Consider the following 18142-nt stretch of genomic DNA (forward strand, 5'->3'; position numbering starts at 1 on the left):
GTCGTTATCTAAGGTACCTTATTTTACTCTTAGTCATTCTTCATTTGACGACTTTAATCCGTACATTTGAATGTGCTCGTGTTCTCCTCCCTGTTTGGCGGGGATCTTGCCGCGGAGAACAGACCAGACTGCCGGCATCTCTACCTGTGTTCGCGAGGATTTGGGGTTTGGGCTTTTACCTCTCCGGATCCGTTCTCGGACAGGGCATCGGTTATTTTGGTGTCGCTGAACTCTAGGGATATTTCGGTGTATCTCGGTGAGAGTCGACGCGGTCACCGGGCCGACCACGGGGATGGATATGCCACGGCATAGCGGAGGAGAGGGTCGATAATTACTTCTGAACATGGACGACAGGGAAGGGAACCCGATGGCATGGCAACGAAGATTGAATGATAATCATCGGACCTGACGATGAGGGATTTGGCCGTTGCGACAACGCAGGCTAATTAATGACAAAAAAAGGACGAGGTGATAGGCTGGTGCGAGGTAATCAATGTGTATTGCCCACCCCTTGCCAATTGAATTGATGGACAGAAGCCAAACTCTTTTTTGACTTGACAGCTTTAAACCTACTTCAATCCGTCGCGGATTATTTGAGAGGCTCCGAAATAGCCGAAGAGGAGAGGATTCGGCGATGAATAGAGGAAAAGAAAGGAAAGAAAGGGAAGACGAGGAAAGAAAAGAAAAAGAAAAGGGGGAAAGGAAGGAGATAGTTGAGTTACAGGTACAGAACACCGGCGAAAAGCACGCAGCGGCTGTTGTCCCCGATCGATCGGTCACAGGTCGACAGTTACGGATAGGTACCGTAGACATTTCAAATTTCCAGGTACCGATGATTTAGGGTGACCACCAGCTCGATGTCGATCAACTTTAATTGCAGGATTCGATTCACCAGAATATACGTGTAAAAGCAGCGTGTAAGTAGCCACTAATAGATGATTAAATTATCACGCAAAGAGAAGCAAGAAGAGCCATCCGACGAGCAAATAATAAGATGATGGACAGCTTCAAATGCGCTTCCTGGCTCGTGGTTGGTCGCTTGGCATCCCACGTTGCCATTATTTAAGCCAATTGCCGTTGCCCCAGGCCGCTTCGATTTGCGGCTGACAACATCGCGCCAGGTCAATAGTCACCTGAAGGTACAGTGTACGGACAGTTCGCCTGGATACGAACAATTTCCATGGCAGCAGCGCCCCTTACTTTCTACTCCGTACAGTTCCGTCCCAAGTTGCTGATCCGATCGTGCCACAACACAACGATCTAACGTCGTGCGCGACCGCGAACGGGAACACACATCATACCTTACCTGAGTACATATGATGAATGTTCATCCATCCTGCCGTCCATTGACTGCCATCACGCACTCCACGACACGAACAGGACAAAAGGATCCCAGTCAAGGCCACGGTGCAACTGTTGTCGAAATCGCCGGCAAATGCTTTCGTATATCACATTAGCACGAGTTCTTTGACCGCATAGTCGTTTCAACAGGCCAGTACCGTCTGTCCGTCCTTCAATACCTTAGTCGAAAAAGAAAAGAAAAGAAGAAAGAAAAAAAAAACCCGCCAAGCTCCCGAAGCTCCCAAACCTCCCGACCCTGCCGAACCTCGCGACACCGACCCTTTGGTTGCGACCTCCCTTGCGCTCACAGGGGAAAACAAACGATTAAATCCGGTATCGCGTGCCACACATCGCGTTGACGAGCAAACGAGAGATCCAAATAAGCCTCATTTTGCGAAGCGACGCCTTTCTCCTGTCTTTGTGCAAGGTCCCCGCGTCCCCGAATCTAGACCCAAACATGGATTAGGCAGAGGAGTTCCAACACATCACCGCCCCGTCTCCTGGTCCCCCGACTTGGGCATGACTTGGAACAATCAACGATAAACTATACACAAACAATACGCCATGCGCTGGGTACCCTGACCTGCTGAGGAAGAATGCGAAGGGGGAAACTCACAATCAAAAATAGTGTCTCTACCCCTCAGGAAAACCCACCCAATATATCAGCATCAGATCGAGGCTGCAAACGACATCTGTCGACTCACCTCTCGCATATCCGTCATGGCGCGAACTACAGGACCATCATGCTGGACCATGACTGTCCTGCTCGCTACCATATTGCAATTCGTCTCCATTATTGCGGCACAGCAGACCGTCCTCATCGAGGGAACGGACCGTCATAATGTCTCTCGAAATCTTACCGTCGACCGATACCCTTCTCTCTACACCGGTGACTTTGCTGACTGCTTGAACGGCGAGAGTCTGTTCAACATCACCAAATACGATGCCGGTTACTATGCAGACAACATGACTGTTGTGTTCCACCTTGATGGGACAACCAATGTTCGACAAGAGAACCTGATGTGTGAGTATCCTCCCCATTCTATGAAAGTATTATCTACCAGAGCTTCAGCTAATCTCGTTTCTCCCCCTTTCTCTCCAGTGCACTTGTCCCTCTTTGCTTGTAAGCCGATGGACTGACTCCCGTCAACCTCGCTCGAAGCGATTCCCCCCACCCACCAGCATTCTTCGCTAACCTGAGCCCTTCCTAGTTGGCGAGACCATCTTTGATGCGACGCTGGATCCTTGCAAGCTCGAAATTTCCAGGTAACGCGAGATTCCACCCGCCATATCACATCTGCTTCCTTCGTCTTGTCCACCTGCTGATCGTCCTCCCTCCTTTTACTCTAGCCTCTGTCCGTTGAATGCGAATAATCCCGTCGAAGCATGGACCGCAATCGAAGTCACCGTTTCCGAGATCGACATCATTCCCTCCATTTCCCTGGACATCCCCGATTTCGAAGGTTCTGCGCGCCTGCAGGTCTTCGCAAACTCGAGTCAAACCGAAATTGGCTGCTTCCAGGCCGTCTTATCCAACGGCAACACCTTGTCGCACCCGTACGCCATATCCCCCGCTCTCGGCGGTCTTACTGCCCTTGCTATTTTATCTTCCTTTGCCGCCGCCGTCTACGGCGTCAGCATCCCTCATATGCGGACTCACTACGCCCATTCCTTCTCCGTCCTGGTCGTTCTTGAAACCTTCCAGACCATCTATTTCTCCGGCGCCTTGTCCGTCCACTGGCCAAGCCTGCTACCGGCTTGGTGGAGCAACTTCGCCTGGTCTGCTGGCCTGATATACAGCCATGAGCTGGTCGAGTCTCTTCGGGGCTTCGCCGGCATATCTGGCAACGCCAGCCAGGTCGGCGGCGCAGGCTCCAACGTCATCAACAACGAAGGGGGCCTCATCCATCAAATCTACGGCCGCTCCCTCGACCTCGGCCCGGCCGCCGCCTCCCAGCCGTCTCGCCGCGCCCTGGCCTACAACGCCAGCGACCCATACGATTACACTTGGGGCGGGAGGCCAGTTGCCCCGGGCATGCCGATCCCGGGTACTTGGCCAGGCTTCCGGGGCACGCTGGCGGCCATCCGCATTCCCATTGCTGGTGCATTTACCGTCGGGTTGATTTGGTGGCTCGTCGCACTGGCTCTGGTCGTCATCTCCGTCACGGCCGCCAAGTTCTGCTTGGACCTGTTGATCCGTCTCAAACTGGTAAACAAGGATGGCTTTGCTTACTTTCGCACCCATCTGCCGGGTTATCTAGCGACGAGCGTCCTCCGCACTCTTCTCGTCGCCTCCTTCCCGCTGCTCACTCTAGCCCTGTTCCAGATGAACCTTGAAAGGCCCACGGGACCCCTTGCCATCGCTGCCGTGGTGTTTGCCCTCCTCTTGGTCGGCTTGGGCGGTCTCGTCGCTTACGCCTGCTACTTCCGCCTGCGCTTCAGCAAGTTCCAAATGGGGACCGACACCATCATCCTTGAACAGGGCCGGCTTTTCAAGGTCCTTCCCTTTGTGGCCGCCACTCGCGCCAGCACTATTGGCGAGAAAGAGTCCGCGACCAAGCGCTATGGCTCGTTGCCTTTCTTGCGCATTCACTTCGTCGACAACGATCCCGACAGACCCAGACCCAGCGTGCACAAGGACGAAGCCTACGTCAAGCGGTTCGGCTGGCTTGCCGCCCACTACCGCCGCAAGCGATGGTGGTTCTTTGCGCTCTGGTTCGCTTACCAGGTCGCCCGTGCCTGCTTCCTGGGCGGCGCGTCGCGCAGCCCTCTAGCCCAGGTCTACGGCCTTTTCATCCTCGAGGTCCTCGCCTTTATTGTCTTTGTCAACCTGAAGCCGTACGAAGGCCAGCGGAATGCCGTCGTCGCCGTCTGGATGCTGGGCATGTCCAAGGTTGTCACCGCTGGTCTCTCCATCGCCTTCCTGCCCGACTTTAACAACAGCCGCATCCTCCTAACCGTGTTCGGCTTGATCATTGTCGTGGTCCAAGGCTTCATGGTCCTAGCCGTCATTGTGCTGGTGGTGCTCGGCATGATCTCGTCCTGGATGTCCCTGCATCGAAACCGCGAGACCTTCCGCCCCCAAGCCCTGGACAGCATTCGAATCAGCTACTACGAGCATTTGCAGAACAAAGCCCCCGATATGCGTCCCCCCCCCCGAGAGGAAGCCAACGGCGCCGCGGAGCCGCGGTCGACGTTCACCGTGAACAGCGTCCGGCGCGCACCCAAGATCGAGGATGACGACGATCCAGAGACTGACGTCTTCCCGAGCCTGAGCAACAACAACGTGCCCATTCAGGACGTGCCGCCGGCCACGCGCCCGAGGAGCCGCACCAACAGCGTCAACTCGCGCTACTCAGTCGGTAGCCTGCCTCGCCGCGCCCGGACGCAGCGCGCGTCGTGGAGCTCCAGGGACTTTGCCGAGTGGGACGCGCAGTTCGAGCGGCCGGACTCGGCGATGGGGGTGGGGACCGCGGGGACCGCGGGGACCGTGGGGACCAGCATGCGGACCACGACCGCCCAGGGCCGACAGCGCAGCAGCTCCCTCCGGCAGATCGCGCACCTCAACTCGCATTCGTCGTTGCGCATGCAGCAGCAACCCGATATACGTGAGCGGCCTGAGACGCCGAGTGCGCAGCGGCGGCCCATGTCGCCGCCGAGAGAAGTTTCCGAGGACAAGTTGGAGCCGTTCCCCGCTCTGGAAATCGTTCCGTCGCGGAGGGATGATGAAACGACTGGAAGGGAGATGGAGGATAATGGCGTGTCCCCCGTCAAGGAGACGGATGGAAAACAATCCGGCATGCCCCAGCCTGGAGAGAAGGAGGAGGAACAGGTCGCCGTGTCGGGAACAGCGAACGAGTCGACTAAGGACGAAACGGCCGACGTCACCCGGGGTGCTGCCCCGACGGATGGGGAGTCAAAGCAGCAGCCCACTTCTGAAAAAGAAGCCGAGGCCGAGAAAACACCATGAGCTGTTTTGTCCGCATCGCGCACACGTCGCGCACATGTCGCGCACATTCTATATGTATACCCCGGCAACACTCGAGTCTTACCAAATACGCCATCACATACATGCCTTCTCATGTTCCTGCACTTGTCCCTCGGCTGGAAAGCGCTGTGTTCCAGTGCTGCCACCCGATTCATATTTCTTTAAAATATTTTCTACGAGAGACTACTGTCCATTCTCCTGATTTTTTTTCCCCCCTTATCTTCCGCAGCTACATGATATCCGAGCAATGAGGCGTTACATGGCGCCCTTTGGACGAGGGGCTAGAATCCTCACCTTTTGCTACGTCGATGATTTTCAACGACTATTATGGTGGGATGCTGACCCCCTAAGGTAGATAGGCCATTTCAACTATCGAGATAGAGCAATACTAATAATGTGATAATGCCAATCCAAGGCTGAAGTAGCGACCAAGTTGCAAGGATGCAGGAAGCCATTGATACCAGACATCTCGTTGTGTTGACTGACACAATGTTGGGCATTACGTTCGGGACATACTTCGAGGCCTAGATAATTACCGTGTCAATTCATCCCATCATGAAGCATGAAGTTATATATATCCGCTTTTCCCTGTACGCCCATCACATGCTCCCCAGATGCTCCCCAGTCCCAGAGAGAGCTAGAAGGATTTTTTTTTCTTTTTTCGTTTTTCTTCTTCCGACAATTTTCTCTACATGTTGGTATTGATCGCTGCTTTTTTATTTTCATTTTTATATGTACCCTTTAAGAATGGCAGCCTCGGCATTCAGAATGCTGGATCCCGCCGCACCAATGACGGTGTTGTGGCTGAGGGCCACGAACTTGAGGTCGAACAGACCACTCTCGTCCTCACGCACCCGGCCAACGCTCACCGTGTATCCGCGGCCGAGATCGCGGTCCAGACGGGGCTGGGGCCTATCGGGCTCGTCGAAGACGTGGATGGCGGCCTCCGGGGCGGACGGGCACCCGAGGGTCTGGGCCTCGCTGACGTAGGACCGCAGGGCGTCCTTGACCTCCTCGGCGGACGGCGGCGGGCGGCGCGCGAAGCGGAGGCTGACGCAGGCGGTGTGGCCGTCCAGGACGGGCACGCGGGTGCAGGTGGCGCTGACCTGGAGGGAGGAGGCCTCCTGGACGGCGGTGGCGTCCGGGTTGAGGGAGCCGAGGATCTTCTGGGCCTCGGTCTCGAGCTTGTCCTCCTCGCCGGAGATGTAGGGGACGACGTTGTCGAGGATGTCGAGGGAGGGGACGCCCGGGTAGCCGGCGCCGGAGACGGCCTGGAGGGTGACGACGGAGGCGGAGGCGACGGGGCCGAAGCGGGCCTGGATGGCGGCGAAGGGGATGACGAGGCCGATGACGGCGCAGTTGGAGTTGCAGGCGAGGAAGCCCTTGTCGAGGCCGAATTGCTTCCGTTGGTGGGGGATGAGGTCGAAGTGGGAGAGGTTGACGGTGGGGACGACGAGGGGCACGAGGGGGTCGCGGCGGTGGTTCTTCGCGTTGGAGAAGACGGGGATGTTGGCGCGGAGGAACTCGGACTCGATCTCGCCGGCGACGTCCGAGTCGAGGCCGCTGAAGACGACGTCGCAGTCGGCGAACTCGGAGGCCTTGCACTCGCGCACGACGAGGTCACCGAAGGGGCCGATGGGGCTGGCTTGCTTCCACTTGGCGGCGTCGCGGTACTTCTTCCCTGCGGACCGGGAGGAGGCGCCGACGGCCACGAGCTTCAGGGAGGGGTGTTGGCTTAGGAGGAGGATGAAGCGTTGGCCTACGGAGCCGGTGCAGCCGAGAACGCCTGGGGAGGTGGTTGCGTCAGTTTTGCGATCAATTGTCTGGCCAGGGATTTGTTTGGAACAGGAGAGGGAGGGAAGGAAAGGGGAAACGATGGAGGGCCACGGAATGGAAGCCGAGGACCCTGTTCTCAACGTACCGCACGTCTTGGTGGGAAATTCGCCCATTCTGACAGATATGTACTTGAAATGAAAATATGCTAATTGACTGTGTGTCTTTTACTTCCGGCTCGAGATGGGAGTTCTAAAGAGCTTCCTGGAAGAAAAGAAGTCTTGACTATTTTGGTTTGTTAGTGGGGTGAGTCAGCGGTCCCATGAAGAAAGAGGGCGAGGAGACGAAATGATTATTCGGATATTTTTCGTCGTCGCCGGCATCGGCGGACGTTTCAACCGAGTGTATAGTTTGCCTAGGCCTCGGGCTAGTTTGCATAGGCCTCGAAAATGACCCACTTTAGAGTTTGCATAGGCCTCGGCTAGCATATACTCAGTATATACTAGCTATAGAGCCACCCGAATTTATACATAGTATATTTATATAGTTAGAAAACAGTGAGCTACTATACGTATAATAGTATTATAGTACTATAAGACTATTAGCTATAGAATAATAGGATATTATTAGCTATTTAAACTATAGTGGGTCTAGGTATAACTTATAGCCTACCTTGCCTAATTAGATTCCACCCTTATACTATAGGTAAAAAAAATTCCTTTCTATAATAACTCTATTTACAGGTAAGCTAGTTACCCTAGCTATTCTATTTTTACTAGTATATACCTGTTACGACGGCTTCCGGTCCTCTATAGTATAGCGGATGATAGGGGACTGGCGTCGAGGTTTTAGTTCAAAGTAAGAAGGGGATGTCAACTAAAGAGCAGTAACTGTCGTTCGTAGTGTCTGGTCGTAGTTGCGTCGTAAAGACTAGGTGTCTTCTTCACAAGGTAGAGTCAAGCGTAGACTAATGGTCCAGGTGAAGACTTAGATTGATCGATGTCTTATTCTCTAATAGAAGTAAGGCCTAGGATACTCTGGTTTATATAGTGATAGAGTTGAAATGAGGGCCGTCTCCCGTCCTTCTGGATCGTGGGGAGCGTTGGACAGTCCATGCTCCAGACGCTCCATCGCCCTCGAACCGTAGGAGCGTGGGAGCGTCTCCTTTTCCCTCGCTCTACCGCTCCACCGCGGGTTCGAGGTCACGTGCGCTGCCACGTGACCTAGTGTTTTCTGAGTCATCCTCCCCTTCCTGACTTTGTGGGGTTTCACTCAAGTATTTATGTGCTAGGTGCCTCTTCCGGGGTGTCGCGCATGTTAGGTCCGTCCGGCCGTAACATTACCTCCCCCCTCCCAAGCGCTGTCCCAGCGGTCGCATAAATAGGTCGCCGTTCCCAGGTTCGTGCCCTCCCTGGGATCCTTCTTACCTTCCCCATGGCTGACCATCATGTCGGATCGCGTTCAGAAGCGTAGCGCCCGAAAAAGATCCGAAAAAACCGCCCTTTCTGCATTCATTGATACTCGCGGTGTCGACGCAGACATGCCTTGCACCTTCTGTTTCCGAAACAACAAGGCTTGCCGCATGGTTAAAGAAGACTCCTCCCGCTGCGGAGAATGCGTTCGTCGGGGCCGGACATGCGACGGAGTCCTGGTGGCCTCCTCCCGTGGGTTCCTTCCTGTGGTCGTCCATCCTCCCCTGCTGACTTCCCGTTCTCCCAGTCACTCGTCTTCTTTCTTCCGAAAAACGTCTTAAGTCGGAGGAAACCAAAGCCGAAGAGGAGTTGTTCGTCCTTCAGCAACAGCTCGCGACGGCAGTGAACCGTCTTACCCGCATCCGGAAGCTTCGCCAAAGGGTGGAGGAGAGGAGTACCGAAGCGTTCCAACGGGGTATAAAGGGTTTGGAAGAAGACAATCACTCGTCGCCTCGTCAGGCCGAACTGTCCCGCGAAGAAGGTTCTATCGTGGGGGACCTTCAGTCGATAGGTGTTTCTGGTGATATTAATTAGTCGGCCTTTGGTTTAGAGGATTTTCGTGACGTTAGTCCTATTACTAGCGTGGCGTCTGGGTCCTGATAGTGTTTTGTCGGTATTACTTTAGGAGTTATTTGCAGTTGATTAGGTTATCCTTAGGTTCCTATATATTATCGCCGTGGTCGTAGTTTTTCCACTTAATGAAATATTCTGTGCCGTCTGGCGTCTCTCGGTGGTCGAGGATTCGTTCTGCTTTATACACGTCGCTAGTATCGACCACGATCGTGTCTTATGTTGTTTTTGCATTTTTCGGTGCTGGTTCGAGTAGTGAAATATGGAAATTGTTGTGTATCCTTATTGTCGGAGGTAGTGATAGAATATAGTTCGTATCTGACTTTTTCTCTAGGATTTTAAATGGTCCTAATTTTTTGAAATCCAATTTGTCGCTTGGTCGTTGTGTTTTGATGTTTTTGCGGATAAGGTAGACGCGGTCCCCCCTCGAAAGGGTTGGTCCCTTAATCCTTGATTGATTCGCGTACCTGCTCATCCGTGTTCTAACCATCTCCAGGTCGGTTCGTAGTTCTTCATATAATTTTTTCATGCTTTTAACTGTTTTTGTCGCTCTTAGTGCGTCTGGTCCTTCCAAAGGTCTTCCAAATGCTGTCGGGGTGTATCCGTAATTTGCTTCGAACGGTGTTTTCTTTGTTGACTCGTTTAATGAGCTGTTGTATGCGAATTGTGCAAGTGGCAGGTATTGCACCCAATTGTCTTGTTCGTACCCTACGTAGCATCGTAGGTACTGTTCTAGGACTTAATTCATGATTTCGGTTTGTCCGTCCGTTATAGGGTGAAACGCTGTTAAATACTTATGTTTCGTTCCTAGTTGACTTATGACTGCTTTCCAGAAATTACTGGTAAAGAGCTTGTCTCTGTCCGTGATGATTTCGTTCGGTGCGCCGTGATCCCTAATTAGGCGGTCGATAAAGATACTTACTAGTTCTTCTGCTATGGTGTTTTTGATATATAGAATGTAAAGAGTGTATTTCGTGAATCGGTCGACGATCACGAATATGCTATCGTAGGCGGTTCCCGTTACTAGATCTTTAGATACCGGAAATCCTGTTATAAAGTCTATTATAATCGATTTCTATAGTCCGTCTGCTACTAGTAGTGGTTTTAGTAGTCCGTAAGGTTTATATCGGCTGCTCTTTACTTTCTAGCAAATATCGTAGTTACGAACGAAGTCCCTGACTCGTTCTTTAGTTCCTGTGTACCCGTATTATTATCGTAATCGGTAGTATGTTTTATGAACTCCTTAGTGTCCATGCATTGGTGAGGCGTGTGCTTCTTCAAACATGATATTGGTCGTCCGATTAATGCCGTTTACCTCTTTGTTCTTCAGGGTAAGAGCTCCTCCTTCCCATTAGAGTATGGCTTGCGGTTTGGGTGATTCGTCAGGTGTTCCTAGTCGGCTGAGTGCGTCTGCGCGACTGTTTTCGCTCCCTTTCACGTACTGAATATAGAAGTTGAACTCGGCTAGGAATTCCGCCCATCGGATCTATCGTTTATTAAGAACCTTAGTAGTGGTGAATTACGCGAGGTTCTTATAGTCCGTGTAGACTTATACCGGGTGTCTTATTCCTAACAGATACGGTCTCTATTCCTTAAAGGCTTCGATAATAGCTATTAGCTCTTTATCGTGGATCTAATAGTTAAGTTCTGGTCCGCTTAGTTTTTTAGATATAAAGGCTATAGGATATAGTCTTCCTTCTGCGTCGCGCTATCCGAGTTATGCTCCTAGAGCCTAGTCGGATACGTCTATTTTGAGTTCGTATTCTTTGTCGGGGTCTGGCATTGCCAAGATAGGTTCGCTAGTAACCCTTCCTTTAAGAGCTTAGAATGCTTCCTCTATTCTTTTATTCTATTCGAAGTCGAGTCCCTTTTTTATTGCTTTAGTTAAGGGGATAGTAATCTTACTATAGTCCTTAATGAATCGTCGATAGTAGTTTACGAGTCCGAGAAAGGACTGAATATCGCGAACGTTCTAGGGTCGTGGCTACTTAGAGACGTACTAGACTTTCGCCTTATCTATATAGATCTTATTAGGTCGTATCGTATAGCCCAAAAAATTGACTTCTTACGTGTGGAATTAAACTTTTTCTGGTTCGACTAATAGGTCGGCGTCTTATAGGAGTTATAGGATCGTGTGAACGTGTTGTCGGTGTTCTTCGAGTGTCTTGGAGAAGATTAGGATATCATCCAGGTACACCATAACAAAGTAGTCCAGATACTTCCTCAGGACGTCGTTAATAAGTGTTTGGAATGATACCGGCGTATTCGTTAACCTAAAAGGCATGACGAGGTACTCGAAGTGGCCTCGCTTCGTCCGAAACGCTATCTTCCACTCTTCTCCTTCCTTAACCCTGATTAAGTTATAGGCTCCTTTTAAGTCGAGTGCCGTAAACTATTATACTCTAACTAGCTAATCTCGTATTTCTAAGATAAAAGGTAGCGGATAGCGGTTCTTAATAGTTATATCGTTAAGTTATCGATAGTCGATATATAGTCGTAGTTTGCTATTCTTTTTTAGTATAAACAGGATCGGATATCCTGCTAGTAATTATAATACTCGGATATAGCCTTTTACTAGTATCTCTTCGAGGTATTCTTCTAAGGCATCTAACTCCTTCTAATTCAGCCCGTAAATTAGGAAGAATTTCGGGTATACCCCTTCCTTAAGGGGTATCTCGTGATCGTAGTGTCGATGTTTTAGTAATCCGGTCTCTAGGTTTTCGGTAAATAGCTTTTTATATTTACGGTACTCTAGTAATACCTTAGCGAGTCTATCGTGGTCGCCTTCCGTGAGTCCTTTCTCTGCTTGGACGATCTAGTAGATTCCTTTGATAATGTTTGTTACGCGTCGGTTATCGTGTTGTCGCTACTATCTCGAAGTCTTTCGTACTTCCTTCGCCCGGGTCCCTAACTCCTGGCGGCTATCTGAGTCTCCTTAAGGCTCCTTCGTCGGTAAGTCTTTCTGCTGTTTTCGACGGATATCGGGATCGGGTAAGGTTTCCTTCGTGGTCTTCTACTTACTCTCTAATCTCCACCGGAGCTAGCTAAGCTTCTAGTCTATATCGGGATTCTATTCGTTAAACCATAGTTCGCTAAGGATAATATCCTTATAACCTATATCGTATACATCGAACTTTATTATTCTAGTCTTATTCTGGATTTTAACCTAAAGGTGTATAGTCTCCTGGTTAATAATGACTTCTTCGTGGGACTGGTTCTTTCCCGTATATAGAGTAACCTCGTACTCCTCTCCTAGGTATTTCCTGACCTATAGTATAGAGAACTTTCTCACGGCTGCTAGTAAGATAAAGTTTCCTGCTACGCCTGTATCTAATAGTGCGCTGGTCTTATGTTCGCCGAGTCGTATCCTAACATAGCAGTGCCCTGTACTGCTACGCGTTATAGAGTATATCTATCGAGTGCCTCTCGTATACTCCTTACGATAGTATACTCCTAGTTTTTTTGCCCGTTTAGCCCGATATTCGTGGGATGCTTCCTTATCCACGAATCCATACTGGATCAAGAGTTGCTCTACCCGTCGTAGGCGCTTATCGAGGGTCTAAAAGCGTGACTCCTAAGCTTCTTAGTCTTATCTTAGCTGCCGGGTTTTCCCTTACTATCCTTCGCTAGTAGTCGTAGACGTCCTACGGTAGGCTTTATCGAGGTTAAGTCTAGCGAAACGGACTTAGTGGGTTTATCTAAGGGGTTCCTCCGTGAGCTAGTCAAGGATCCGTAGCTAGACAGCTTCTTCCTCGGCCAGGTCGTTCGTTTCTAGGTGTTAACACTAAAAGTCCGTGTCGCTACCCTCGGATTCCGTTTCCTAATCTTATTTTTCGGCGACCTCCTCTTTTCGCTCCTCTATAATCTCTAAGATCTGCTTTTATCTCTCAGCTTCTTCTTCCATCCCTCCGTAATTTTGGAGGATTTCGGCAATAGTTTATGAAGCTGGTTTATCCTTATCCCAGTCATGGGTCTTAAGGCCATAGTCGTTATCGTACTCGTTACTAGATACTATAGCGAGTATCTTCTAGGGTCTCTTAGGGTAGTACCCAGCTCCGTCTTTCCCTAATTAGTATACTAGATAATAGTTATCGTAGCAGGTCGCCTAATAGAGGTTAACGTGTGGTATTTCGTCCCTCCGAATCTCCAGGTGTCTAATAGCGTTGATTTCCTTCTAGGGTCTTTCTTTCCCGATCGTATTTACTTATCGTTACGGTTATTCTTTTTTAGGCTTATAGCAGTCGCGTGCGTAGTGACCTGGCTTATTATAGTTATAGCACTTAACTCTCGTTATATCCCTTTTACCCTGTTTATCGTTCTGTCGGTTAATATTGTCGAGCTCTATAGGTCCACTGTGGTACCTATATAAGGTGTTTCCGAACTAGCGTGGGTGTGGTTATCTCTTTCCCGAATTAGCCGTGTAGAACGGAACGCTTATTTAATGCTTTTTCTGGCGGCGTTATTTATAGTTCCGGTTATCGATACGAATTACTATTACGGTGTATTCGCTAAACGTCTTAGGTTGGTCTAATCGGTATAGTTTATCCTTCACTTCTTCCTTAAGTCCTTAGTAATACCGATCTATAAGGGGCTTATCCGGGTAGCTAAGCTTCGATAAGATTTATTAGAATCTTATAGTATAGTCTATAGCTAACTTAGTCTAATATAGCTAGCTTAGTCGTTCGGCCGCGACTCATTCCTTATCGGGCTGGCCGAAGATAGCGTTAAGTCTTTCGACGAATACGTCGAAGTTCTCGAAGATCGCCGTGGTCCCGGGCTTCCTTAGGATCTCTATTCCTATATTCTCCAGGTAGTCCTTATAAATAGATTCGAACCATTCGTGCGCGTCCCCCGTAAGGAGTGCCGCGGCACAGAGTACCTTAGTTTCTTCCGTACGGATACTATCCTGGTAGAATAGGAGATAGCCTCTAAGCTAGGTAATAAAGCTCTAAAGCTATCCTCGAGTTCCGTCGTACTTAGGGGGTGTAGGGTATCTATACTTAGCCCTGATTCCAGGATGGTTCAGCTAAGCTCTCAGGGTCGTATTCTCCCCCTGAAGCTAAGTGATTATGTCGCGAATCTGCTGAAGGTCGTTGCTTCCTCTAGTGGTAGTGGTAGGCGTCGCAGTGCTCGCAGCGTTCGTGGTACGGTTGTTGTTCGACATGTTAGAAGAGTGGTTGCTGGCTACTTCGTCGTCTTGTTGAGGTTGTTCTGGTCCTTCCTCTTCGTCGGAGGAACTGGATTCTTCAGACGATGATTCTTCTTCAGATGAAGTGACTTCTTCTTCCTGATGCGAAGTAGCTTCTGCTTCGGGCGTACTGCTCATTAGCTATCAAGGTCAGCTTACCGAACAGGATCGATCAAAATGTTACGACGGCTTCCGGTCCTCTATAGTATAGCGGATGATAGGGGACTGGCGTCGAGGTTTTAGTTCAAAGTAAGAAGGGGATGTTAACTAAAGAGCAGTAACTGTCGTTCGTAGTGTCTGGTCGTAGTTGCGTCGTAAAGACTAGGTATCTTCTTCACAAGGTAGAGTCAAGCGTAGACTAATGGTCCAGGTGAAGACTTAGATTGATCGATGTCTTGTTCTCTAATAGAAGTAAGGCCTAGGATACTCTGGTTTATATAGTGATAGAGTTGAAATGAGGGCCGTCTCCCGTCCTTCTGGATCGTGGGGAGCGTTGGACAGTCCTTGCTCCAGACGCTCCATCGCCCTCGAACCGTAGGAGCGTGGGAGCGTCTCCTTTTCCCTCGCTCTACCGCTCCACCGCGGGTTCGAGGTCACGTGCGCTGCCACGTGACCTAGTGTTTTCTGAGTCATCCTCCCCTTCCTGACTTTATAGGGTTTCACTCAAGTATTTATATGCTAGGTGCCTCTTCCGGGGTGTCGCGCATGTTAGGTCCGTCCGGCCGTAACAATACCCTGCTTATATTATTTATTAGATTCTGTCTGGAGAACTGATAATCGTTAGTTTCTTTTTTCGATATTTCTATAGGTAAGTTATCCTCGAGCTATATACTATGTATATACTGACTATATACTTCTAAAGAGATTACTAAGTTAACCGCCGCAGCCGCTATAACCGCCATAACTAATAGTAAGTTCGAATAACCTTAGTATATAATAGGCATATACTGATTATATACAGATAGCCGCTAATATGGATACCTTTACTGGTAACGGGGTTAATAACGCGACGAATCCGTCGCAGGACTAGGGCTACTACTATAGTAAGTATATACAGGGTATATACCTAGGACTTAACTAATATAACAGAACCGATTCCTAATAATAATGCTAGCTGGGTCCCGGATACGCTTAAGGGCTTTAAAGGCGGCGGTAAGTTATATAGGCACACTATATGCGTCGTATATGCTTATATAGTTCAGCTCGTCCTAATATTAGCCAGGAAGAAATCGATAGTTCCGGTAAGTCGTCGATTAGGTATATGCCTTATATATACTAACACTTATCTTAGCCCCTTATAGTATAGTTAAGATATCAAAGGATAATACTGGCATGTGAGTGACTCTGTATATACCTAATATATACTAAGTGCTAACTTATAATAGCTACGATATTATTATTGACGGTAATACTATAATATATGGAAAGAGTTTCAAGGATTAACCCGCTATAAGTATACCTATAGTATATACTACGTATATACCTAATATATCTTTTAGCTTCGTCGTTATATTCGTAATTACCACTCTAGAGCACTACGGGGTACGACTTAAACCAATATCAGCCAGGCCGAGCAGGTTACCAGTATAAAGTAAGTAATTAACCCCGTATACCCTGTATATATACGAAGTATATATAGCGCTAATATTCTTAGCGTAATTAAACTCTGGGTTCGGTCTAGAGGATAGCGGAATACCGAGTATGCTTATAATCCGGGGTAAGCGATCCTATACCTCGTATACGCTACGTATATACTAATATAATAGAGTCATAGTCCTGTTAATAGCCTTATGGGTAAATATACCAATCGCCTTAAGGAGTTAGCGTAAGTGACCTATATCCCTAGTATAGGTATCGTATATGCTAATATTATATAGGGCTAAATATCCCGAATTCCGAGAGGAGTTTAGTGATTATTTCTATCGCGAGGTTAGTGACTTTTCCTCTCTAGTATATACCCCGTATATACTCCCTTACCCTATATAGCCTTACTATTTTCCTATTTTCCTATTTTCCTCCTATATATATCCAGTATATACCCTGTATATACTCCCTTACTCTATATAGCCTTGCTATTTTCCTTTTTCTTTTTCCCTTTTCCTTTAGTGGTATATACGCCGTATATACCGCTATTATATCCCTGCTATTAACTCCCTATAAGTCAGCGGTTTCGGGTGATTCTAAAGCCACGGTGCCTCCAGAAATAGCGTATATACCTAGTATATACGATATTCGGTTCGAATCTATAGTCCTACCCAGGACTAAACCCCCCCCCCGCCCCCGAGTCTAATTTAGTTTACGAGCGAGCGTTGAATTTAATGTTTTAAACCCCGTATATGCTAAGCATATACGGAGAGCCCCTCTTATTAGATCTCTCCGATATCCCCGACGATATACCCGACGCCCTAGATACGACTGAGTATACGCCTGGTATATACGATAACCTCGATAACGCGACGCCCCCTAATCCTCTGGTTTTAGTAGTTCTAAGCCCTATCCCAGGCCCTCCGAAAGCTAAAAGACCCCGTAAAAAGGTGTCTTTTTCGGTACTAGAGCCACGGCGCTCTGCTCGCTAGAAGCTTAGTAAGCGATAAAATATAGTGCTATCCTGGCCTGTGTATATACGTCGTATATGCTATCGACTTTACTAATATAGCTTTTTAGGTTATACCTTCTTCTACCACCTCCAAATAATCTATAAGTCCCCCTAAGCCTCGTATATACGACGTATATACTAACCCGCCTAGTATAATATCGACGATATCGAGCAGCAGCTAATGCCTAGTAAGCGAGTAAGTAAGTTACCTATGTCTACTCGGTATATACTCTGTATATACCTGAATTTACTAATACTTCCTAGAAACCGCGGCTAAGAAGACTAAGAGGCCCGCCACTAAAAAGGTTAGTAAGGCCGCTGCCTAGCCCACCCGTCGTTCTAATAGTAAGTAGTTACCCTCGTATATACTACGTACATACGCCGTATTTATATAACTTATACTAATTATAGATAGGGAATAAGAATCTTATGCCTGTTTTAGTTCCCGTAGATACCGATAATAAGGCTAAGACGGGCGTTTAATTTTTTTCACTATATATATAGCTAATACTTCGACGCCGTATATACTTCGTATATACGTTACTCTATATAAATAACGATTATAATTACTATTCCTGCTCTTCCTCTCTTTTAAGCTCCCGTATCTGCCTCTCTAGTTCCCGTACCTCCTTCCTATTCTATAGTTCCTATAAGCGGAGTTCTAGCTTATACCTATACTCGGTATATGCTACTCCTATACGCTCTATACGCGTAGTGTGATTTTACTTCCGTATCCTAGCTGCCCTTATAGATAGTGATACGAGTATTAAGCTACGTCGTTATTTAGTGCCTTATATAGGGTTAGGGGCTTACTCTTATTAGCGGCGCTAGGAATAGTCTAGGGGAGTATCGGGCTCGGGCGTCTCGTTTAGTACCTCGCGTATACGGTGTATATACGTAGTCGATACATCACGCTAGTTATATAGTAGCCTGCGTGCTAGTCGTAGGTCAAAGCTTAAAAAGCTATTATTCGAATCTCTCCTAGTATCGCTCCTAGGCGGATCACGGCCCGATTTATCCGTGGTATTATTTAAGTCGTACTCGCTACCCGAATCTAAGGGAATACTAATAGCGTTATCCTAATTTATACCGCGTATATACGCTATATATAGGTTCCTTAGGTCGAATAGGTTTTACTGATTCGCCTCGTATGCCTTAGCCTGCCGACGAAGTGCTTTTTCCCTTTTATACAGAGACTTCCCGGCACGTGCGAG

General features: G+C 48.6%; 2 protein-coding genes across 2 annotated transcripts; one reads left to right on the forward strand and one right to left on the reverse strand.

Moving 5' to 3' along the window:
• Window positions 1-1584: 1584 nt before the first annotated feature.
• On the forward strand, window positions 1585-5684 carry SODALDRAFT_127042 (TRP-domain-containing protein). The gene is made up of 4 exons (XM_028606674.1): window positions 1585-2365; window positions 2444-2464; window positions 2553-2607; window positions 2692-5684. The coding sequence occupies exons 1-4, from the start codon at window positions 2062-2064 to the stop codon at window positions 5309-5311; spliced, it is 3000 nt and encodes a 999-aa protein (XP_028469519.1). The 5' UTR covers window positions 1585-2061; the 3' UTR covers window positions 5312-5684.
• Window positions 5685-6057: 373 nt separating this feature from the next.
• SODALDRAFT_322792 (aspartate-semialdehyde dehydrogenase) lies at window positions 6058-7278 on the reverse strand (the record flags this gene model as incomplete). The annotated part of the gene is made up of 2 exons (XM_028609752.1): window positions 6058-7115; window positions 7251-7278. 2 exons carry the CDS (start codon window positions 7276-7278, stop codon window positions 6058-6060), a joined length of 1086 nt encoding a protein of 361 aa, XP_028469520.1.
• Window positions 7279-18142: the final 10864 nt, after the last annotated feature.

This window comes from Sodiomyces alkalinus, assembly GCF_003711515.1.
Source record: "Sodiomyces alkalinus F11 unplaced genomic scaffold SODALscaffold_2, whole genome shotgun sequence".
Taxonomy (NCBI): Eukaryota; Fungi; Ascomycota; class Sordariomycetes; order Glomerellales; family Plectosphaerellaceae; genus Sodiomyces; species Sodiomyces alkalinus.

Coding starts and splice junctions, on each gene's coding strand:
- SODALDRAFT_127042 (XM_028606674.1), top strand. CDS start 2,062: ATGGCGCGAACTACAGGACCATCATGCTGGACCATGACTGTCCTGCTC. Junction 2,465..2,552: donor GCACTTGTCCCTCTTTGCTT/GTAAGCCGATGG, acceptor AGCCCTTCCTAG/TTGGCGAGACCATCTTTGAT. Junction 2,608..2,691: donor TGCAAGCTCGAAATTTCCAG/GTAACGCGAGAT, acceptor CTTTTACTCTAG/CCTCTGTCCGTTGAATGCGA.